Here is a 25,101-nt window from a genome sequence, read left to right as displayed (position 1 = left end):
AAAACATGCTTGTCAAAATTGACAAGTTTGTTTTCCCAATAGATTTTGTGATTCTAGACATGGAGGAAGATAGAAGTGTACCTCTAATTTTAGGAAGACCCTTTTTAGCCACCGCAAAGGCTATCATTGATGTTTGCACCGGCAAACTCACTCTCAGGGTCAATGACGAGGCAGTCACTTTTGACATAGGAAAATCTATGCAATATCCGCAACAGCACGATGACACGTTATATTGTGTTGACATCATAGACTCCATCGTAAGTTGCTATATGCGAGATTCCTCCATCAATACTCCTTTAGAAACACAAGTCTTAGACAAAACACTCAACAAACCCATTTTAGAAGACGAAAATCTCAACAGTAACTACGAAAAGTCAGAAATAATATACGAAATCATTGAAAACAATGAAAAATCAAAACCATCAATCGAAGAACCACCACCCTTAGAATTAAAAGAACTACCAAAACATCTCGAATACGCCTTTCTAGGAAAAGATTCTCAACTCCCAGTAATTATTTCATCTCACCTTTCGAAAGAAGAAAAGGACGAACTTCTTAAGGTTCTTAAAAACCATAAGAAGGCTATCGCATGGAAGATCATGGATATCAAGGGCATCCGTCCTTCTTTTTGTACTCACAAAATCCTCATGGAGGAGGAATAAAAACCCGTGGTCCAACATCAAAGACGTCTCAACCCCAACATGCAAGACGTGGTGAAGAAAGAAGTAATCAAACTGCTTGATGCCGGATTAATATACCCAATCTCATATTCACCTTGGGTTAGTCCCTTTCAAGTAGTACCCAAGAAGGGAGGAATGACGGTCGTGATGAACGAGAAGGACGAATTAATACCAATGAGAACCATCACAGGCTGGCGAGTTTGCATTGACTATCGGAAGCTTAATGACGCCACAAGAAAAGATCATTTTCCCCTTCCTTTCATACACCAAATGCTTGAGAGATTATCTGGAAAAATGTTCTACTGTTTTCTTGATGGATTTTCCGGATACTTTCAGATTCCCATTGCTCCTAAGGATCAGGAGAAAACTACTTTTACATGTCCATACAGAACCTTCGCCTACCGAAGAATGCCATTTGGACTATGTAATGCTCCAGCCACCTTCCAGCGTTGCATGGTGGCCATCTTTCACGAAATGATCGAAAACTCTATGGAAGTTTTCTTGGACGACTTCTCAGTCTTTGGAAACTCTTTCGATCACTGTCTAAAAAACCTAGAAAAAATGTTAGCTAGGTGTGAAGAAGTAAATCTTGTGCTCAACTGGGAAAAATGCCACTTTATGGTAAAAGAAGGCATTGTTCTAGGTCACAAGATTTCTCAAAACGTACTAGAAGTCGATAGGGCCAAAATAGAAACCATATCCAAACTTCCGCCGCCAACTTCAGTGAAAGCCATTAGGAGTTTTTTAGGTCACGCAGGTTTCTACCGCCGCTTCATAAAAGACTTCTCAAAAATCTCAAGACCTATGACCAAACTTCTGTAAAAAGACGCACCATTCGTCTTCTCTGAGGAATGTATTGAATCATTCAATACATTAAAAAACAAACTCGTCAATGCACCAATCATGACCACACCCGATTGGACCCTTCCATTCGAAATCATGTGCGATGCAAGTGACTTTGCAGTTGGATCCGTGCTCGGCCAACGCAAAGAAAAACATTTTCACCCAATTTACTATGCAAGTAAAACTCTTAACGATGCACAAGAAAATTACACTACAACAGAAAAAGAGTTACTAGCAGTAGGATTTGCTTTCAAAAAATTTAGATCATACCTAGTTCTTTCCAAGACCATAGTTTACACTGATCATGCCGCAATACGTTACCTCTTCAACAAACAAGATGCCAAACCCAGACTCATTCGATGGATCCTATTACTCCAAGAATTTGACATCGAAGTCAAGGACAAAAAGGGAGCAGAAAATGTCGCCGCAGACCACCTTTCGCGCTTAGAATGTCCAACTCCTGACAAATTTCACAAAGAAATTATCAACGATAATTTCCCACATGAAATTCTCATGCGCATTCAAGCAGTCATAAAAGAGAAAGACGAAAGTCCTTGGTGTGCCGACTTCGCAAATTACTTAGCCTGTAGGATCCTTAGAAAAGGACTTACCCACCAACAGCGGAAGAAATTCTTCTTCGATCTTAAGTTTTACTTCTGGGAAGATCCATACGTGTTTAGGATAGGTGCGGATCAAGTCATCTGTATGTGCGTAGTAGGCAAGGAGGCCTTAGACATTCTCAAACACTGTCATGAAGGACCAACAGGCGGACACCATGGTACCGCCACCACGGTCAGGAAAGTGTTTGATGCAGGATTTTTTTGGCCCACTATATACAAAGATACACATACTTCGATCCAATCATGCGATGCTTGTCAAAGAGCCGGGAACATCTCAACAAAAAATGAGTTGGCTCAAAAAGGCATTCAAATTTGTGAAATCTTTGATGTATGGGGAAGTGATTTCATGGGCCCATTTCCTAACTCATTCGGAAATAAATACATCCTTGTAGCAGTCGACTACGTGTCTAAATGGGTAGAAGCACAAGCTATTCCCACTAATGATGCTCGAGTAGTTGTACGATTTCTAAAAAAGTTATTTTCAAGATTCAGTACTCCGAAAGCCCTAATCAGCGACAGAGGTACCCATTTCTGTAACACTCTAATGGACATGGTCTTAGCACGGTATGGGGTCCATCACCGACTGGCAACACCATATCACCCTCAGACCAGTGGGCAGGTAGAAGTCTCGAATCGAGGAATTAAGAGAATTTTGGAAAGAAGTGTGGGGATGAATCGCAAAAATTGGGCAGAAAATTTAGATGACACATTGTGGGCCCTCAGGACGGCCTACAAAACTCCCATAGGAACGACACCCTTCAAGCTCGTTTACGGGAAGGCATGTCATATACCAGTAGAGTTAAAACACAAATCCTACTGGGCCCTCAGAGTAGTGAATTTTGATCTGACGTCCGCCGGAGCAAACCAGGAAGATCAAATTCGTGAGCTCGAGGAACTAAGAACACTGGCCTATGAAAATTCCTGGTCCTACAAAGAAAAGTCTAAACGCATACACGACGCTCATTTAAAAGGAAACAAAAAATTTCAAACTGGCGACCGTGTACTGTTATATAACGCTCGTTTACGTCTTTTCCCAGGAAAACTGAAATCCCGGTGGACAGGTCCATACATAGTTGAATCAGTTTTTAACTATGGAACAATCGAAATTTCAAATCCAAACGGCCAGAAGTTCAAAGTAAATGGACATCGATTAAAACCATACATCGACGGTCCACTAAAAGAAGTTTTGGAGGTATTAACCCTCCAAACTTTTTAAATAAGAAATTAAGGAAACAAGGTCTGGCCTAGACCTTCACTAGGCCTTGTAAATAAATATAAAAATAACAATAATAATAATAAATAAATAATAATATTTTTTTACAACCACGGGGGCGTACCTTCAAAAGCACGGTCCCGTGCCTAAAAATGTGGGCCTGCATCTACGCTGCAAAAATCTCTATCAGACTGGTTTGTAACAGGATTGTCAGAGTAAAAACACGTGGGCGTGCTTATAACACCCACGGTACCGTGCTCGGTTTTCTGTTTGGTTATAAAAGGCACCTTGTGTCATTGCATTTCTTGCACAAACCAAAACCAAAACCAAAAACATCTGAGAATTCAGCATGCCAACTGAGATGAGTGAAGCAATCCCCGTTTCCCGACATTCGAGAAACGACGCCCGCCATGTTTCAAAAACTGAGCTTCTCTTGAAACTCCAAGAACTCGTGAAAGAACTCACCAAAATGAACCTCCTTGCTAAGATGTGTCTTGTGCAACTCACCGAAATTAGTGGAAAACATGAAAATGGAACTCCGAGACATCAATGAACAACTCCAGTTTCAAGTTCTCGGTTTCACGTATTTTCCACCACCTGGACCATTCGGAGGGGGAGAGCCTTTTGGGAACTCTAGGAAACTTAATTTTCAGTTTTTATGTATAAACAAGTGCATTAAGCACTATGTGTTAGGACTTCGGGCTTAACCCGATTATTTTTCTTTTCTTAGGAAACCCGGGCTTATCCCGTAACTGTTCTAGGACTTTTATTTTAATGAAAATTAATTTTTAGATGACCAAACTTCCAAATTATCACAATAAACGTCATTCTAAAAATTCCGGATCTTGAATCGTATTGAAAATTAAAAGGAAATTCACTGAGAAAAAATGCACGGGCCATGCTTTCCTAAGAACGAGGCCGTGGTCACCCCAGAATCTTCAGCATGATACGCGCTGACTCCGTACAATTCTCTGACTCAGAAACATTTATTCCTCTAGCAGCACGGGGCCGTGTTTTAAAGACACGGGATCGTGTTCAACTTTCCAGTCTCTATATAATGCATGCATAAATTCACTATTCCATTCACACCAAACATAAATTACCTAAATGGAAGGAAAACGGGTCGAATGGAGTCCAGTGAAAAAGGGGAAACAACATGAATCCTCCTTCCTTGAGGAGCAAATCATGAGACTCCAATGCATCGTAAGAGATCAAGTTGAGAGCAATATGCAAACCGAGGCTCGAGTAATCAAGTTAATCAACAAAGTTGACCTGCTTATGTTCGAGAACTTCCATGTTGTGGATGGACACAACAAAGATGTGACTTCCAAACTTAACTTTCTCAACCGAGAAATCGTTACGCTCAACAAAAAGCTTAACGAACTTTTGGAAGCCAAACGAGCACCACCACACATCCAGGACTTGTTCGGAAGCGGGGGCCGTTGAAGTTCTAACTTTGTTTCGTGTTGAAGTTGTTTCCGCTAGTACTATGTGTTAGGATCCGAGAGTTGTTGTTGTACTTTTCATTTCGTCTATCTTTAATTATGTCTTTAGTTTTATGTTTTAATGAAATTTAGGATTTTTAATTACCATGTTAAAATAACCAGATAATAAAAACCAGCTAACCAGTTCGACAAATAAACAGAATCTAAATAACACTGTCTGCACTAAGCAGCACGGACCGTGCTTTTAATAGCACGGGGCCGTGTTTTTGGTCACAGAGCAGTTACGAGTTTTAAATGAATAAAATAACTTTCTCCAACCACCAACACTAATAATCACAGCGTTCTGAACCGGAAAACCGCCGACTATCCAACATTTTGCTAATTTCTTCATCAAATCTTCGATTCAAAACCTAAGGTATGTTAATTTACCAAATTGCATTGTTCAAATTCGTCATTCTAGGTCTAGGTTAACCCTAAAATCGCTCAAATCGACCAATTCGGATCAAAACCCGAAAATAATATGGGTTAATTTGCTTGCATAGATTGTTGAATAATTGATAGTTAGGGTTTAACTGAAAGAAACAAATTCGAGTTTAGAGTTTTAGCATAAATACCCGACACACCATTAAACCTAATTTATATAACCGCTTGGAAACGAGGGTTCGAGTCTGTGAAAGTTAGTAATCAATATTAGAAACACGAGCCGTACCCAAGACAACACGAGTCGTGGTCAACCAAAAGTCAAACATCAAAGGAAATTATATCAGAAGCACCAGCACGGCGCCGTGCTTTTTAAAGCACGCCACCGTGCTTTGCTCTCTGTTTCAGCAAAATTGCAAATCTTTCACGAATTTTGGCTAATTTGTGTGTAAATTGCAGATGGCCGAGTATGGGGACGAAGTTCATGCATACCTAGTCTTCAGAAACCGCAAGACAAAGGACAGACAGGCAAACATGCGATTAACTTATCTAAACAACGAGTTCCCCGAAGCCAATTTCCATGCGTGTGAAGAAACTCTGAGACACGTCAACCAATGGGACCACTATCAAAACATTGTGAAGGGACCTTGGAGACGGGTTTTGGGCCAAACGGGGGAATCAGTGACGGAACTTACAAAGGAATTCCTGGGCTCGTTCAATATGAAGAAGAAAAAGTTTGACATGTGGGATAACGCGGCAATCGAATTCCGATGTGGGGTTGTATGGCATAAAACTTCTGTCACCCAACTAAGAGTTGATTTGGGAATTTACACGACCGAGGAGACCGACTCAGACATCTGGTTCGAGGCTAAAACAACATTTACCGATGAAGGTGATGATGATGAAGCTGAAGCAGGTGCCATAAGGGAAGAAGCTTGGGAGCAGTTGAGTTATGGGACAACAAAGTATAGACCGAGTGTTTCAAAAAGCACAGCACTGCGTGACCCGCTCATGAGGTACATCCATCGTTTGCTGAGTCACACCGTCACAGCTCGAGGACAGAGTGAAGGGGTTGTCAACCTGAGGGATCTTTGGGCATTGTACTGTATGAAAAACGAACTACCATGCAATATCACTATGCTATTTTGTAAACTTTTCATGCAAATGCTACTGCCCGGGGAAATACCCCGATCTTCGGTGGTCCCTGGATCCACAACCTCTACAGGGCTTATGGTGCAGACACAGAAGGAACTCCAAGCCTAGACCCGATAGCTCTCAACCTTGATTACTGTGAAAGCATGCAAATGATTCAGCAAATCAGCCCTGGTGTGTGGAGATTTTGTGATAAGAACAACCAAGTTTGGGACCCAGAAGACCCGGCAGAGATGATGATATAGGATGTGCATGAGAGACGACAATCACCACCCAGACAACACCGCCTCCGAACTTACCATCAGAGTGGAGGCCCATCTTCATCAGGGGCCGGTCCCAGTTCGTCACACGATAGCCGATACTCTCTCGAGGGTATATATGGACTTATTGATCAATTCTCATCTAACACTACCGCCTTATTTGATAGAATTACAGAGCAGATGGCTGCCTCAGATGCACAATGAGCAGCCGAATATGCAGAGACGAGGCGAGAGATTGATCGTTTGGGCCATCGCATGGACAGGCAGTGGGGACCATTTGACCCGGACACGGGTAACTGATGACTGGCGGCACTGGTAGGTCAGGCACGGGCATGGGTTGGTAATATTTCATGAACTTATGATGTGTGTTTTTTTTTAAACAATTTACTTTATGTCGTGCTTGTTTGTTTATTTTTATGTTGGTTTGGATATTTTTATGGCCATGGGTGCCAAAGACAATATTCCAGGTACTATCTAGCCCTATAGGGCAAGGGATGGATGATTCCATACCCAATTTTCAGCAGTTTATGTTTGGTTGTTTATGGATGTTTGAAGTTTTACATTATACAGGTACAAAAACAGGAAAACGGACGAAAAACAGGGGACGCTCTGTCGAAATTTCGTTGACCCATAGGGAAGTAACTCTCCATTTTTACCCAAAATACTCAATTAGAATTTTTATAATTTCCATGAATCTTGTCACATTGAGGACAATGTGAGATTCAAGTGTGGGGAGGGGAATTACTTGACCAATTGTTTGTCCAACTAATTATAAAAATTCTCTAAATATTTTTGCAGCAAACAAAGATTATTCTAAACCTAAAAAGAAAACCAAGAAAATTTTTTGCAAATAACCAATTATAAAGTGAAAAATTAGAAAGAAGTTTTGTAATTTTGAGAATAAATTTATGCAAAATATGGCGTTAATACCCAATTCCCCCGTTACTGTGAGATAAACCTCATGCCATATAAATATTTTTTCGGAAGCTTTGAGTGAGTCATATGTTTCGTGTGATTTAGAACTTGTCGCAATTACTCATTTCAAGACCGCACGAAGAGTTGTATAAGGAAGAAGGTAATATTTACACAATTCCATCAAACCCATTACCAAATTACAAAACCCAAAAACCCGATCACTTTATCCATTTTCACCGGTAAAATACAACACTGGTCTTTTACCGGTACACCCTAAAGAACTGGAAATGCATTCTTTCGATTTCAATTTCCTCCAGAACTTAGGGAGAAAATCTTTCTCTTTAGCAATGAGGTGATGAAAAAGTGGCGCCAATACGAACAAAGGCCACCATTCTGTGGAATTTCCAAAAACGCAATGAATAGAAGAGCCAAAAGATATGAACGATGCTTAGGTTGCGGAAACTGGTCCCACGAAGGAAGATGTAGAAAAGTCAAACTCAGTCTCAGCATGAATATACCGAACTAATGAGGATGGGGGCTATTAGGCTCTAAGCCGAACGATCCATTAGAGTTGGAAGTTATATTTAGAACAGGATTGAGGAAGAATTGATCCACATCCTCGATAAAACTGGTCTTGACGATCTGACCTTAAAAGAGTCATTAGGTATATATATATATATATATAAAAAAAAAAACTCTCGGAGAAAAGGAGCTAACCATTGAAAACATCTTAAGACTCCCGACAATCAGTAGGAAGTTCTATTTACCATCCTCATTAACCCTTGAACCACCACAAAAACACCAAACCCCTACTCACACAAAACCAAACCCTTTTACCTTCTGATCTATGCAACCCTTTAAAAGGTGGAGATTTGAATTTATTACAAGCTTATTTATCACATGTTACATTTCGACTAAGAGTGTTCACATACATACATCACATGTATGATCAGATATAAAACCGAGAGTGAGTGAACATTGTGAGAACGTGACGTTTTGCATAAACGGAAGCTCACAAAAACAAAAGTTCATTCTTAATTATCACTAAAAATTTGGTTATTTTGTTTCATCTTCTTGGAAGCTCATTTAAGTGATGGTTAAAATCTAAGCTTGCTGTTTTTAGAGGATATTTATAAGAAGATTGCTTGAGGACAAGCAATTTTCAAGGGTGGGGATGTTTGATGTACATAAAAATATACATCTTTTCGGCATCAAATAATCTCTAAAAAGTGCAATTTCTGTCAAATAACATAGCATAAAAGACTACTTGTCATAATAAAACATAATTTCAGGTGAAACCAAGCCCCAAACGAAGAAACAAGAAAAAAGACGAAGAAAAACAAAAGAAAACACAAGAAAACAAAGAAACATGCCCCCGTGCCTCAAGAAACACGCCCCAATGCTTCTAACACAAGAAAAGACAAAATCTGGAAGCAAAAGCACGGGGCCGTGCTCATCATCCACGGGGTCGTGGACGAGAATACAGAAAAAGACAAAGAAGAATTGAGCACATGCCACTAAAAAGCACGGGGTCGTGCCTACCAACCACGGGGCCGTTGCCACCTCACAGAAAAGACAAAACAAATCTGGCACATGTCATAAAAATGCACGGGGGCGTGCTCATCAAGCACGGGGCCGTGCCTCACAATCCAGAATGCCTATAAATAGTGGATCATGTTGCACTCATTTGGTGTGCCTTGAAAAGATTTCTATCCGATTCTCTCTTATAAAAACACACACTAACACTCACTTTAGAGATTTAGTGAAGAGTTTGAAGCCTTGGAGATCATCACCATCAATCATCATCATCAACAATCATTACCATCATTAAGAAGAAAGGTTCATTTACATTTGGTTAGATTGTTCCAAGTTTAATCATGTATTTGTTACTATCAATCATCTTAATGTTTATCATCATGCTCATTATGAGCTAAACTCCTTTTACCATCTAAAATCTATGAAGAAGCTTTGTTTTACTTGATAATTAATCAAGATAAGTGATGTAGTCTAGTAAAGTACATGGTTATATTACAATTATCTTTTGATGAGAAATGTTTCACCATCTTAAATTACTAATTCAAAGTTGTTGGTTGTCAATTCCATTGGCAATCGTTCATGATCGATTCATGTTCTTGAAAGATAGAAATACATTGATACATTATCGAAACATGGATCCTTATATTGTATTTAGAAATGATGAGATATAAGTTATGATGTATTTTCTAAACCTTGGTAATCCGAAAATGGCTTTTCTTAGGATATCAAATTAGTTAAAGAAATCATATGTTAACGGAATGTGTAATTATAACCTACATAAATCAACCAAGGGGAGGTTGTGTGATGAACTACAACCACCCGAAGTTGTTAGAATTGGTATTTGAGAAATCGAAGTCAATCCTAATCTTTCTACTTTACGAAACTACTTGCCAACTTAAAATTGACATCATTGAAATGGTATGACATTAGAAAAGGGTGGATAAAATGCGCTTGCTATCTCCTTAGTGCCAAAGATGCTCACTTAAGGTTTAAGGAGCTATCTATCATATATTGCTATGGCAAGTTTATCACATGTCCGAATATTATATATCAATGTTAAAATGGAGTGGATTCTTGATCTAGATGGTAACCTTCGCATAATTGAAAAACTCGTTTAGAATTTATTATCTTGGTCACCTATATATTATATATAAGTATTTATATTTTATAAGAAGTTTGAAGAAAATTAACCCCAAAATGATTAAAACCTCCGATTAAAGTAAAACAACGATTCATTAATAGAAACATTTGTGTCCACGGATCGATACTTGGTTCTTACCGATACTATTCTACATATACGATAGGTACACTTGCCTATTTTATTTGTGTTTAGTCTTTGTAGAAATCACTTTTATAAATTTAAAACAAGATCTTGTGCAAAAGCAAATCATTTCATCCTTTCTTATTTAACCGCACGCGCAGCACACATCAGTGGGTAAAAAAGGGTTGAGGTTGCACAAAGACTCATGGGCTAAGGTAATAAGTGTTCTTAAGGAAAAGTTTGGGTTGGATTTGTCTCAAAAACAAGTGAAAAACGCCTATGATAATCTTAAAGCCAAATACATAGGATGGGTGTATTTGAAAAACAAAACCGGCAACATCTACAACCCTCAAACAAATACATTTACCTTAACGAACGAGGAATGGGAAGAATTTAAGAAGGTATGTTCATATATTTTTATTTTTTAACATCTATCTCTACCTTAAGGTTCACCCCTAGTTTATTTTTTAACATCTACCATTAATCTTTTAGGGGCATGTGAAAGCTGCATCCTTGAAAACAACTCCATTAGCATTTCCGGAACTTTATGCACAAGTGTTTGATGATAATATTGCCCCAGGGAATCGCAAGTGGACCTCAACCCAAACATCAGTGGTTTGATCATCCTCTTGTCATCGGTTCCAATCGTTCCAACCATGGATGATTACGAACAACATTTTTGCCGACACAGAAGATGATACCAGCACTACTCCTACTACTAGGCCTACTACCGATCCTACTACCGAGCATACTCCCGAGCCTACTCCTGAGCCTACCCCTAAAAGGGTTAAAACCTCAAAATCATCATCATCTGTCACTCTTGAGGATTTAGCACTTGATATGCAAAATGCTTTGCGACATTTGACTAGAGAAAACCCCCCAAAAAACGCCCAACAGTTACAACAGTTGTTGAATGTTCCGAGAAGTTAAATTTGGTTGGGTTAGAGCAGAGAGACCCTCTATATTTGGTTGCTTTTCATATTTTTGTAATGTCCTCAGACATGAGAGAGGCGTGGATGGCATTGCCAAATGTTCCCGACGTGTTAAAAGGGTGGATCGAGATGACGGCTAAAAATTTAGGACTTATGAAGTAGTGAAGAACATGGGTTTTGTTGAAAACATTATTTGCTTTTGGTGTATGTTTTTTTTTTTGTTTTGTTGAAAACATATTTGTTTTTAGTTATGTTGAAAACATTCTATGCTTTTTGGTTATGTTGAACACATTGTATGTTATTTTATGGCTATGTGACATGGTTGTTTATGCTTTATGATAATGGTTGCTTTGTTATGGCTATGTGACATGGTTGTTTATGTTTTATTAACAGGTTCATAATGAATAATAATGATAAAATACTTCTGGTAGTTGTTATGTACTTGTATATCCGCTTTTTTTGGAAGAGGGGTTTGAAACGAAAACGAGGCAATGATTCGGCAATGACGGGACATAAATACACGTTAGAGTTATTGCAAGGAAATCCCAAACAATGCATTGAATTGTTACGCATGTCTCGTGAATCATTTTTCCGACTATGTGCACATTTTAGAACAAATTATTCGTTAAAGGATATTAAACATGTTTCTGTTGAGGAAAATATGGCTATGTTTTTTATGATAATCGGCCATAACCAACATTACGTGGTTATCAAGCGTAGATTTCAACACTCAAAACAAACAATTCATAAATTATTTCATGAAGTGTTGGATAAAATGATGCTTTTCGCCAAAGATATGATAGTACCAACTTCTTTCAATCCAAATCCAAACATTCTGGGACATAACAAGAGGCTACGAAATATTTTGAAAGGAGCAGTTGGTGCACTAGATGGGACCTTGATGCATGCTGTTGTTCCTACTAGGCAACAAGATTTATATAGAGGAAGGGGAAAGAGTGATTGTTATCAAAACGTATTAGCAATTTGCGATTTAACATGATTTTCACTTTTCTTGTGGCTAGATGGGAAGGGGTAGCACATGATTCTAGAATATTATCAGAGGCATTATCAGATCCACATGCGCCATTCCCATTTCAACCATCAGGTATTTTTATTGTCTGTTAATTATTTCTATGTTAGTTTAATATTGTAATTAATTGCAAATATTTACAGAGAAATACTATCTTTGTGACGCCGCGTATGCACACATACGAGGATTTATGGCTCCATATTGTAATGTGAGGTATTGGCTAGGAGATTTTCGTCGGAGACGTGCGTTAACCAATAAAGAAAAATTTAATCATGCACATGCAAAACTTCGAAACGTCATTGAGCGTGCTTTTGGTGTCTTGAAAGCAAGATTCCCTATATTGAAGAGGATGGCACCATTTCCATTGGAAACACAAAGGAACGTTATCGTTGCATGTTTCGCGCTACATAATTTTATTAGGAAACAGGGTTTGGACGATGAGTTGTTTACACAATACGATCAACCCAACGTATCGATTGGAAATAGTCGTGGGCAAATTGATGCTGATGAAGACGAGGTTGAAGCACTTGGCACTGCATCAGATCGGGAATATATGACTCAGTTACGAGATGAAATTGCTGAGCAGTTAATGCAAAGTATGGAATAAATGTTTCAAAAAATGTTTGTGGTATTATGAATATTATTTCAGTGTTGCTGACCATTATTTAAATTTGGATGTTGAAGACCTTTTTTATTTATATTTCAGTTTATTTAAATTTCAGTTTATTTAAATTTCAACTTATTTAGCAGTCTGCAAATGTTAAAAAACAAACAGTCTTCTTGTTGCAGACTGCAGAGTTTTGGTCCACCTCTTCTGCTACAGATGTTGGCAGATGTGGTCCGCAAATTGCAGACATTTTACCTCTGAAAAACAAACAGCACCTAAGAGTGTGAAGAGTCAAGCTACTAAAAATTGACATATGTTAAAAGCATGAAGCAAGCCTAAGATGAAATTATTTATATAACTATAATATTACTTATATAATATATGATTACATAACTAGTATTGTCATATCTACGTGATGATGACTTATTATTATAGCTATAACTATATAAATAACTAAATAAATAAACAAATAAATAAAAGATAATTAAATTAAATATTAAAAAACTCAAACTTTTAAGTTATTCACGAATAAGCTTGAGCTTTACATAAAAAAAACTATAAATAACTTGAGTTTAAGATATCTTAAATTATATAAGCTTAGTCGAGTTCAATGGTTCAGTTCTTCGGTTTAGACCCATGATAATAACTACTAAATAATTTCTTTCAATTAACTATCAAGATAATGGCTTTAGATGGATAGATCACTGTAGATCATTTTTAAAAATAATACGATTAAGTTTTGAATGGTGGATTATTTCGTAAACTTTAAATTAATTCCATAATGCATATGTTAAACATGGAACCATGCACCCATTTCTATATAAATATTGGTCGGTCAGATAATATGCTAAAGTGCACCACTTCTTCACTTATTACTAGAAAAATGTAGCATATATACTTTTGTTACAATCTAGGGTTGTGTTATGTAACACAACGTTCATATGCATGTAGTAATATGGGATTTGACAAACACGTTCTCTAAGCTATTAAAATTGTAAATAATGTCTAGGAAACATAAACTCACTACATTTTCAACATATACACAACCTCCAAGACTTGGCATATTATACAAACACACCTCCATAGGTACCATGGTGTCAAAGAATCTACAACAATTTTGTATGTAGAAAGATACCGTGCTATTTTTTTTTTCCCTTTTCTATATATTTGAATTAATTGGGTAGTCTTTTCAATAAGTAATTTGATTAAAGGGGAACTCGACCAAGCTGACAACCATTGTGTGTGTCTTCTCTCTCCTAAAGCCGGGTTCCTCTCAAGAACCCTAACACCATCCTTAAATATACATTCTAAAGGGGAACTCGACCAAGCTGACAACCATGTCATCTACACCATTCTCTTTACGATTACTACTTTTCATGCTGTAACAGATACACATATAGTTATAGGTTTATCATATTATTCATGTTTTCCATTATCATCATGAGAAATTAATCAACATACTTCACTTCATATAGTTAGTCACATAATATAAAATAAAACAAGTAAAACAAGAACCATATCTTTAATAAGATAATTTAAAATAAAAAAATGAGTATTAGAATTTTTGCTCCAAAAACGAGATCAAAGATCGTCTTTATATATGCGGAAGTCCAACATAAATTTATGTTGCAACTATATTTTAAAAGGGATTTTTACAAATTTCTTCTTGCTTAACACTTAAATATTGTTTGGTATGAAGAAATGAATGGTGAAATGGAATGAATGATTTTAATATAATAAATTAAAACATATTTGTTGTAATGTGATAATCGAATTGGTTATTTCTTAAGAAATGAAACTCATTTCATTTATATGATTTTTATTCCTTTAAAAAGGGATGTTTTTTTTTCCATTCCTTCAATTAATGGAAATAACCCAATAATAATAATAATAATATTATATTATATTATATTATAGTTATTGTTATATTGTCAATATTATTATACTGTTGTTATTATTAATGTCATTGATTTGTATATATTATAGTATAACTATTGTTATATTAGAATTATTGTTATATTTAAATTTGATAAGTTAACATTGTATAACGCGTATGCAGGGTCGGCTCTAAGAAGGCGAAAATTATTTTGGGCCAAATATGAATTTTTTTTTGGCCTTAACTAAACAAGAAAATTTTTGTTGCGTTTAAATAATTTAATTTTGAACGAGATTTACTTGGTTATGATTTGAGTTGTGTAAAAAATTTTGTATAAAAATAAACTTAAAAATATCTTAAATAAGACTAGAACGTACAACCTCTTGGTAAATTGTCTTACCTCTTTGCCAGTAGACCAAGCTAATGGCTATGTAATTGTGTTGAAACATTTGATTATAGATATTATTTTCATAAAATTACATATAATTAAAAAAAAAGAACTTGGGCCTAACGGGGTGTCGATCTGTGGCTGTCAACTACCCTGCCATCCCTTTAGGCCGGCCCTGCGCGCATGCGTATCCAACGTTTTAATAATTATTTTATTCATTTAAATAATCTCGTTGTAACGAGCGGGTTTTAAAAACTAGTTATTATAAATATTCATATTATTATTAATATTATTTATTAATAATTTTTATTATTTACTAGAAATAATAACAATTAGTATAATTATAATAATAGATATTATTAGTAATTATAATAACTATATATAATTTACATGTTTGGTGCCGCAAGTGGCTTATTGGGCCACTTAGCGGCACCGTATTGGTCGGTAAATTTTGTATTTTTTTAGTTTAGTTACCACAATAAACGTAATGAAAACTAATCAAACGTTAATTTTTTTAGTTCCGGTACCATAACAAATATGAAAGAAACCGTTGAGTTCGCGCTAACTCGCGACTTTATTTAAAGCACATGACCCACAACGCTACCGACCGACCCCCCCCCCCCCACCCCCACCCCCAAATTGGCCGTTGGTCCACCTCAAGTTTTATTTTTTTTTTCGTTTTTAGTTCCGGTACCATAAGTTACGTAATCAAAACTGACCAAATTCGTGTCAAGTTACCGGATCAATGCTCGGGGACCGACAACGCTTTGATTTTGCTACCTCCTGGGTTTGCCAACCAACTACACCGTCTTAAATATTTTGTTTTTTTATATGTTAATGCTTTTATATGTTATTTTGACGAATTAATATTTTGGGTTTTAACCCTCAAATTTTACCAATAGTGTCTATATTGTTACGAACGCAGCCGATACAGACCGAATTCGTGTCGACTCATCGTTGTAACGTTCGGGTTTTACCAACGCCCAGGTTTCAACGTAAGGGTGCGCCGGGATGAAAATCTAGTTAATAATAAGAGTAAAGTGTCATTTTCATTCTTTTGGTTTGATAAATGATACGAATTTAGTCAAAAAAGTTTATTTTTGCATATGAATCATCCACGGTTCCAAAATATTTCCAATTACATCCAAATCACCAACCCCGTTAAATTTAACCGTTAAGTCAGGGGTAGACATGTCTTTTTACTCTTTCTTTATTATAATACTTTATTCAGCGAACTACAATTTTCATCTCTGTGGTTTGTCCAAATCTACGGTTTTAGTTCAATAGTTTCAAGTTTGCAAATTTCGTCCACGCGGTTTCATTTCACTTTTAATTAAACCTGAATTGTCTTTGAAGACGAAGTTCACTTGAAATTCATCTGATTAGACGAATTTCAAGAAAACACCAAAATCAACTTTTTCACAAAACTCACGTAGGAGATAAAAAGATGACCAAAATACACAGAGAGATGGTTTTGGGACATATGATTTTCTAGCTAAATTAATCGGCTAAGACGGATTTGCTTGTAAAAACATCAGGGTAGGTGAAGGCCTTTCCACGTGTCACTATCATATTGGAGATTGAAATTCATCGATGGGATCCCAATCTCACGGCACCAATGAATTTCATTGGATTACATCTGAAAGTTTGAATTTTTTTTTGGCCTATTTTGATAACTTTTCTCCTTAAAAAGTATATTTTGGGAATTTTCCCGAACTTAAAAGACTCCATAAAAAAACTTCCAAAAGAAAAATAAAAAATCATAAAACCCAAAAAAATGCAAAATGAAAAAAATTAAAAATAACAAAAGATTTATATAACATTCCTTGTTCCAAAATAAAAATATATAAAAAAAACCTTTATGGTTTAGCCTTCGGGTTTAGTTGGATTTTATTTAGCTTTTAAGGTAAGATTTTTTGGGTTTAGGTTTTTTAGTCGGGGTGGGTGAGGGTAGGGTAGGATTTTTAGTCGAGGTGGGTAGAAGAAGGGAGTGGAGAGGGAGTTGGGTATTTTTTTAACCAGGGGGGGTGTGGTAAGCTTTTTGAGGGGTTTAGGTTTTTGTGGGTTTTTGGTTGAAACCACACCAATTTAAGGGTAGAATTGTCACACACATATATATATATATATATATCAATAGTTTTTATTTAAAATAAATCAAAATGGGGAAATTTGTCATCATAATGGGGAAATTTGTCATTTTTATAACTAAGGAGGGGGTAAATATGCAACTGGATTTATGAGTTATGTAGATATACATTAAAAAAATTTGAAAGAGGGAAATATGCACTTGCCCCTTTAAAATACCCACAAAGCCAAATGAAGTTGTGAAACAAAAAACGGCCTCACCCTGACCAACTTCTCAAACCCAAATTGGGGTTTGATTCTAACTGGTCGAAACCACTGCCACCTCCACACAGGAAGCCATTGCCACAAATGCCATCTGAAACACCCACCAACTATGGTCAGACCACTCTTCAGATTTGCAATATCCATGACTCTGAGCGTAAGGTGTGACATTTGTCATTTTTGAAAGCCAAAAACCCGACCCATTTTAAAATTTCGACATCTTTCGGATATTCATTTATTAATAAAATGGTGAATTGTTTTTGTATTTATGTTCATGATGTTGTTTAGGTTTATAATGTTGTTTTATTATTTTGATGTTACAAATTTAATTCTAAGTATTATATTATCTTTCTTTAATCAATTGAGTCAAAGACATTTAATGGGTTTAAACATTCAATTAGTTAAATTCATGATTTCAAGCCTTATGACTAGCCATCAAATTAACTCACTTGACCTTGTACTCATTCTCTACATTCCTTGCACAACTAATTTACACTCAAAATCATTCAAGCTTGTCAATTTCTCCCATGTCTCAAGTTTGACTTTCAAAGGACAATTTGCTCAAGAATTACTATTTTCTTTTTCTTTTTGATCCAATCCCCGGGTAATGTTTATTTCTTATCATTACGCATAACGATTGTTTCCATGATGACAACCCAAACGACATTCATGGAGACATATCATCCTTCGTAATCGGCTCGCTTATGTTCGGTTTATGAATTTTATGTTTAACTTTTATTTTTACAAACTAATAATCAAGAACAAACATTTTTTTAACATACTACTTTATCTTTTTCAAATTATGTTACTCACAAACCCGACTAAATAACTGGGTTCGTGTCCGATCAAAAAAAACAAACCACTCGTTAAACTAGTTTTCTTAATTAATTGTTCGGTTGGAACAAACCAGACTCGTCTAAATTAATTAATATTTATTATAACCCATTTATTTTTCTAAGACTAAAATAAATTAAGTTAACAAATCAAATAACCAAAAGTTTTTTTTTATAAGCCCAAAATATATATATTTTTCTTTATAAATTGCTTTGTCATAAATCGAACGTAATCGCCAAATTACTTTCTTTGCGCAAATTCTTTTTAAGCCCAGCTATTTATTTATCTAGGGTCGTTCGTTGAACTGAACTTTGTCGGTTCACTTGCTTAAAGGCATTTTTCGCTCTCTACTCGCATACTTAACACGTGAGTTTTTCATAACCCCTTTTTACCTCTTTTAATATTTATGGGGTGTAGCATGTCACAAGTTTTTATTTCGTTAATTATGCGTTTGTTTACAAAACGATTCACATTTATCGTACATGTTAATATTATTCTTGCATATTGTTTATGATTATACGTGAACTTGCTTGCAACGTGTTTACTGTTTTTATGGTGGAAGTTACGCAAACGCATACACATAGTGGGAGGGTCCGACGGGACATACATGCGCCGTCTAACGTTATGACTTCGGTTGTTTACGTAAGGTGGTTCTCATTTCCCCGACTTCTGCGGCTTCGGCTAAATGAACGGGGGGCGGCACTATTTGATTTCGTTTACATTATGTCTGAATGTTTATTGCATGACGATCGTTGAATCACACATTATATATATATATATATATACACGAAAAAACTTATGAAAACTCACCAACTTGTGTTGTTGACAAAATAAATTATTTTAAACGTACTGCAGGTTGAACGATGAAGTGACAGGACACGAAAATTAGTTATACCATTGGATTATTTCAATGAATAATATTTGCTTCATTTAGATATGATGTTCTTTTTCTCATTATCAAACAATTTGTGTACTTGTGAAATTATGAAATAAAATAAATATATTGTCATTATTAATTGTGTTACGAGCTTATGAGTGATCTATACGTTGCACCCTGGCATATTCCTCTTAAAGTTGGGGTGTTACATAAGGAGGCATGTATCAAAGGGTTGTGAGGGACTGACGACGGAAGGGTGAACGTGGATTAAGCACCGGCGAAGAACAACACCGTCGTTGGCTAATCCTAAATCGTATGACAACGAAGAACTCTAGGGTAGTTGTACTCTTTGGAGGCTATGGCTTGTGCCTTGTGGTTCTGTGGCATTGACTGCAACATAAACTTAGGCTACTTTGTTGCATAATAAATGGTGGATTAGGAAACTACACTTTTATAGTGTTGATTCCTTCACCGAACAAAAGTTTTGAAGATGATGAGATGTAACTTGTTTCACTTATTAATTAAATTAATAATAAATAATGTTAAAATATTTAGAAAACCAAAATAGAGAGAAAAAGAGAAAAAAAGTAAAAATTATTTAGTGGTATCAAAAATATATTTTTATTAGAATTATTAGCTTTGATATGTTCGTCTTTAACACTGGCTCGGTTTGACTTAAACTGAAGATATATATAATTGATGTGGTTTATGAAGAGGGTTTGTAAATAAGTTTTTAATTAGTTCATTAAGGGGAAAATGTTCATTTAACTAGTTAAAGTTTACTGAAATGAGAGTATATGTAATATATATGGTTTAGGAAAGAAAATATGTAATAAGAGAACAAAGTTTGTCAGTTGGTGTTTATCATCGTCGATGTTTGATAGGTCTATCAGTGTGAAGTTCCAAGCTGGCACTTCTAATCAAGTTGTCACCAAGACACACTTGCAATCGATAATCGAGTTGCTCGTGATTATTTGCTGGCAATGATGATCAGCTTTAGCTAATCTTGGTTTTTATATAAGCTTTTTACCAATTATGCAAATCTAAAGCAACCTTATGTGCAGGGGAGGCTCGTAGGGTGTGCGAGCCGCACCATCGGCCGTGACACATATGTTTCGGGGGCACAAACTTTTTTATACATATTACATATATATATATTTTTTTGTTGTTAAAAATAAGTTTATTTACAATGGTTTATTAGATAATTACATGCTCAGAATGATTTCTGCTTATAATAAATCGGTCGATAAAAGTTTTATCCATGTACGTTAGCGAATAAATTTTTTTCGTTAAGGCCTACGGGCCTTTTTATTTTGGCTCGACCGATGTATTTAAATTCTCAGAAACGACCCTACTTATGTGTACTAGTAACAAGAAACAAAATTATGCAAACCAGATCCCCTATAGGAGTTATGCCCCTGGAAGGAGTGCTTCTCCATGAACCATGCCAAGGAGGCGATTCCCCCAGGGCCATGACCCTCTTGTGCTTCTCCTTCTTGAACCACCCAACTTGAAGTGCTAGAAATGAGTACGGTATTATGCATATAACTTGTAACAATGTTTATACTCATTAATCCTTTTATTTTAGGTAAATATCACTAAACTTAACTGGCATTCATGGCACTTGAATCACTAACAAATATGTGTCATATTTACACATTTCATATTTGTAATAATGTCTTTTAATAAATTTATTACACACATTTATGTGTTTTATCTTTTTTAGGGTTATTTTCCACGGGTGATTAATAATACAAAATTCCTATTCTTCATAGAATGGTTTTTCACAATTAGACTCATTGGCTCTGGATTCATATTCTTCTGCCCCTTCTTTGTATCCAAAATATTTTACACACATTTAATTTTCCCAATTGTTGATTCTATTTTCTTTGACAAACCAAAATTAGGGTTTCCAGTGGCGAGATCTACAAGCACAGTACTTCTCAAGGTAAGCCATACATGTGATTACCTTCTTTGTTTTCTTACAATTATGTGTATATGTTTGTAGCGAAATCAGTATGTTTGTATTGTCGAGGAGATAGTTTGTATTGTTCATACTCGGATGGAACTTATGCGATGACTTGTCTTACATACAAGACTGAGTCCAATCCGAAACTTAGAACGACTTTTACTTGGTGTAGCGGACTCTGTATGTTTGGGTTTTTGTTTGAATATCTGTTTTAAATTTTGGATTCTTTAACATTAAGGATCTATAATTTCGAAATTATATATTGTTAGTGTTTACAATTTTTTTTGTCGAATGATATCTAAATATATTATTTACATATTCGGAATCCAGTATATTAACGGTTAGGGTTTACAATTCTGGTTTGACGAATGATCTTGGTCTTTCAAAATTTAATAAGATTAGTGATAATGAAATCCTTTCTTTTGTTTGAAACAAATGGTTTGTTTTTGGGTATTAGTTTTTCCCATGTATTAAATAATATTGTAAGAGATATATCAATGCAAAATTCTTAGTTCATATACATGTAATATCGTGAAAAATTTCGAGTTCAAAATGTCAACTTTTCAAAGTATAGGGACTAAAATTGTCAAATTCCAAAGTTGAGGGTTAAAATGAAAATTCTAATTTTCCTGACCCATCGCGCTACGCGATGGATCAGAGAAGAGCCCCATTGCGTACCGCGATGGGGTACCTGACACAGTGTGACACGTGTGCCAAGTGGCACACGGTGGCAACGTCTGCCGCCACGTGGCAACACGTTCGCCATGTGTCGCCACGTGGAGCGGCGCCTGCCACGTGTCGCCACGTGGCAGGTCTACCCTGTGACTCAACAGACCTATATCGCGATACGCGATAGGTCAGCCCAGGGACCCATCGCGTACCGCGATGGGATCCAAAAACTTGTCTATAAATAGCTGGTCCGGGGCTTCATTCTTGGCACACCAAAATCAGCTCTCTAACATCTCTCTAAATATTGTAAACCCGACCCTCGATCCACCTCGATAAGCGTACCAAATACCTTGATTTGCCTGCCCCGATTCCTCGTTTATGTACCAACGTTTCCTCGAAGTGCGTGCCACCCTCCACCCACATACCAAGAAGGTGTTTGTTGTATTGATGAATCTCGTGAAGCGTGTCGACGAGTGTTGAAGTTTGGCGTTATCAAAATCAAGCAGCGTTGGAGTGCTGCTCGAGTACCTAGGGTTTCCAATACGCCAATAAGGTTAGGCGTAATGTCAATTGAATATAATATAATATTATATTAAAGGCTTAATCCTTAAGTCGAGGTTATACTCGATACCTCGATAAAAGAGAAATAAACATAACAAAGAAATTAATGAAAGATAAGATATTGAATATGATTACGTATATATGTGTGTAAGTATATATGTATGTTCTTTGTTATGAAAATATTATTTAATGAATAATGAGTATTCTTAAATAATAAAAGAAAAAGAATGTGTTTCTTGGAGAAGAAGAAACGTCGGGTTTTTAATATAAACTAAAGGTTTATAATTTACTTTTAAACTAAAGGTTTTCAAGTAAAAGAAAATGAACTAAAGGTTCATCGAGGTTGAGATATAAAATAAGCCTAAAGGTCTTAATCCGGATCGTGTATCCGACTAACAAATATTTATACTCGTACTATAGGTGCGAGATAAAGAAGGGAAAGACCCTTGGACGGTGAGTGAAGCCGCTCCTAAAGCGAAAAGGTGAATACGCCCCCAAACTTTTAAACTTGTTTTAAAATGAGTCAACTTGTTATATGAAATTTGTTTACAAGGAACTATGTGTTCCTAAAACCGTTATAAATAAGGGTATGAACCTAGCCCTCAGGCTGTGGTATACGTGTGTTTGGATCCTTACATAGGTGGTACTACGCGATGAATGGGAACATCGCACCACCCTTGGTCGTAGGACGCTCTCCTACAGGGAGTACGACCGTTGTGTATATTTACGGGTACTTAACTAAGTCGAACGTTGCGGTGTTTGCTGAGGTGACCTAGAGTAGAGGCTCTTATTTATAATGTGTTATTTAACTTTGTTATTCCTAAGCCACGTTGGGCCGAGGCAGGCGTAGTCTCGAGGGGTAATAAAGTAAAAGAAAATATTTTTGCTTCAGCGTGTTCACCAGCATTCGTTGCTGACGTATTTTCTTACATTTTGCAGGTGAACAAGAGTAGCGCTTGGAAGCATCGAAGTGCTATGTTTAAATTCGATGGCTTGGATCTTTTGTTCAAACTTTAATATATAATGATGGCGGTTTTGTAATATAAAAACTAGTAATCTTTTGTACTAAGTTTGGAAATATTTTAAAAATCCCAACTTTTGGTTAATAAATGATTTGTAAAGACAACTGTATCTCCCTAATTGAACCATACTTACAAGAAATGCTTGGTTGGCTTCCGTGTTAATCTGATGCCTTTTTTTCAAAACAGTCATATGAAACATGGAATCGTTTTATTGTTGTAACTGTGTTTTAATGTAGCTGCTAATTGAAAGTGTGGTGGGATCGGGATTCGGGACATTGTTTGTTATAAAAGGTGTGAATTTTGTTGTAAATCTTTCTCATTATCTTATTAATATTGCAACTTTTGAGATTAAATTTTGCTGTTGCAAAACTATCTGAGAATGTTTCTGTTAGTCGGCTAGCAAGTTTATCCAGCTTTGAGGTCCTTTGATTGGTGACATAGTAAGATCTCGGTATATTTTTTTTATGTAACAGTAGTATATTACATGCCTTTTTCAAATCTATACGGCCATTATAATCTCTTTTAACAGGACACATGCTATAGACTTTGCTAGATTGGATAAAGATATGTTGACACCTCTTGCTGAATAGAAGCAATTATACACTTATAAAACAATGGATTTCTGGAAGCAGATTAAACTCCAGCGTATGTCAAACTTCTGCATTATGTTTATTACGGTAATAAATCACATTTCAAAATCAATATGGTTTTTTGGGGTCAACGTGACTTTTTGACTTGTAATTACTTCATGTATGTTTAGATTTCTGAGTCAAAATGACCAAAGTTCGTATTTCAAAATCAATATGGTTACTTCACAAAATGTGGAAATTTTTAGTTACAAATAGTTGAACATAACGATACAAATCCATTTTGAGAATATTGAGGTATTAACTTTTGATATAACCACTACCCTATATAATCTTGATATGAAAGTTTACATATACTTTGAAAAGGATGGATTTTTTACTAAACATTTTTTCTTGTGATCTCTATTTAGATTTTTGAACATTTTAAACTTTTAGGTACTAATTTGAGCATAAACTTGTGGACAACGTATCGAAAATAATCTGCAACATTGTTTGTGGGGGTGAATCAAGGTTGTGAGCACATTACATCCACGCCATTTTCCTTATTATATAACTTGTAATCTAATTTATAATAAGTATTTACAAATTTATGATATATATCGTTTTCATTATTTAACCCGTGTAATACGTACATGGGACTATAGAAAATATCAAATGTTGTATACAATGAAATCTTAGAGATTTAAGAATTATATATATGTTTGTGAATTATAATTGTAACTTTACTTTTTTATTTATTTCACTTATCCTTCAGTTACTTATAGAATTAACATTGTTTAATACACGGGTACCTAACCTAGTATAAGAATATATATCAACAAAAATGGATAATCAGCTTTTATAAGCAACTTTCTTGGGGTTTATATAACAAACTTTAGCATGTCACATATGTGCATCGTCTTCAAACATATTTGAAGATGTAACGAAGGGAAAACTTGGGTTAGCTTATATATCTAATATTCATAACTCTAATACCTTTTATAATAAATATAACACGATTTGCAAGATCTTGTTCCCAAAGACAATTTAGCATTGCTGAGAAAGTGTATTGAAAACCA

The 25,101-nt window shown here is 35.8% G+C and overlaps 1 protein-coding gene across 1 annotated transcript; it reads left to right on the top strand.

Moving 5' to 3' along the window:
* Nucleotides 1–11,779: 11,779 nt before the first annotated feature.
* LOC143570400 (uncharacterized) lies at nucleotides 11,780–24,046 on the top strand. Its single transcript, XM_077056083.1, has 4 exons — nucleotides 11,780–12,201; nucleotides 12,300–12,382; nucleotides 12,451–12,520; nucleotides 23,986–24,046. Exons 1-4 carry the CDS (start codon nucleotides 11,780–11,782, stop codon nucleotides 24,044–24,046), a joined length of 636 nt encoding a protein of 211 aa, XP_076912198.1.
* Nucleotides 24,047–25,101: the final 1,055 nt, after the last annotated feature.

Source organism: Bidens hawaiensis, unplaced genomic scaffold (assembly GCF_021521415.1).
Source record: "Bidens hawaiensis isolate Kalapana, Puna unplaced genomic scaffold, B.hawaiensis_p1.1 tig00000097_1, whole genome shotgun sequence".
Lineage (NCBI taxonomy): Eukaryota > Viridiplantae > Streptophyta > Magnoliopsida > Asterales > Asteraceae > Bidens > Bidens hawaiensis.
Note: the sequence above shows the minus strand (reverse complement) of the source record. Positions and strands in the feature narration are given on the sequence as shown.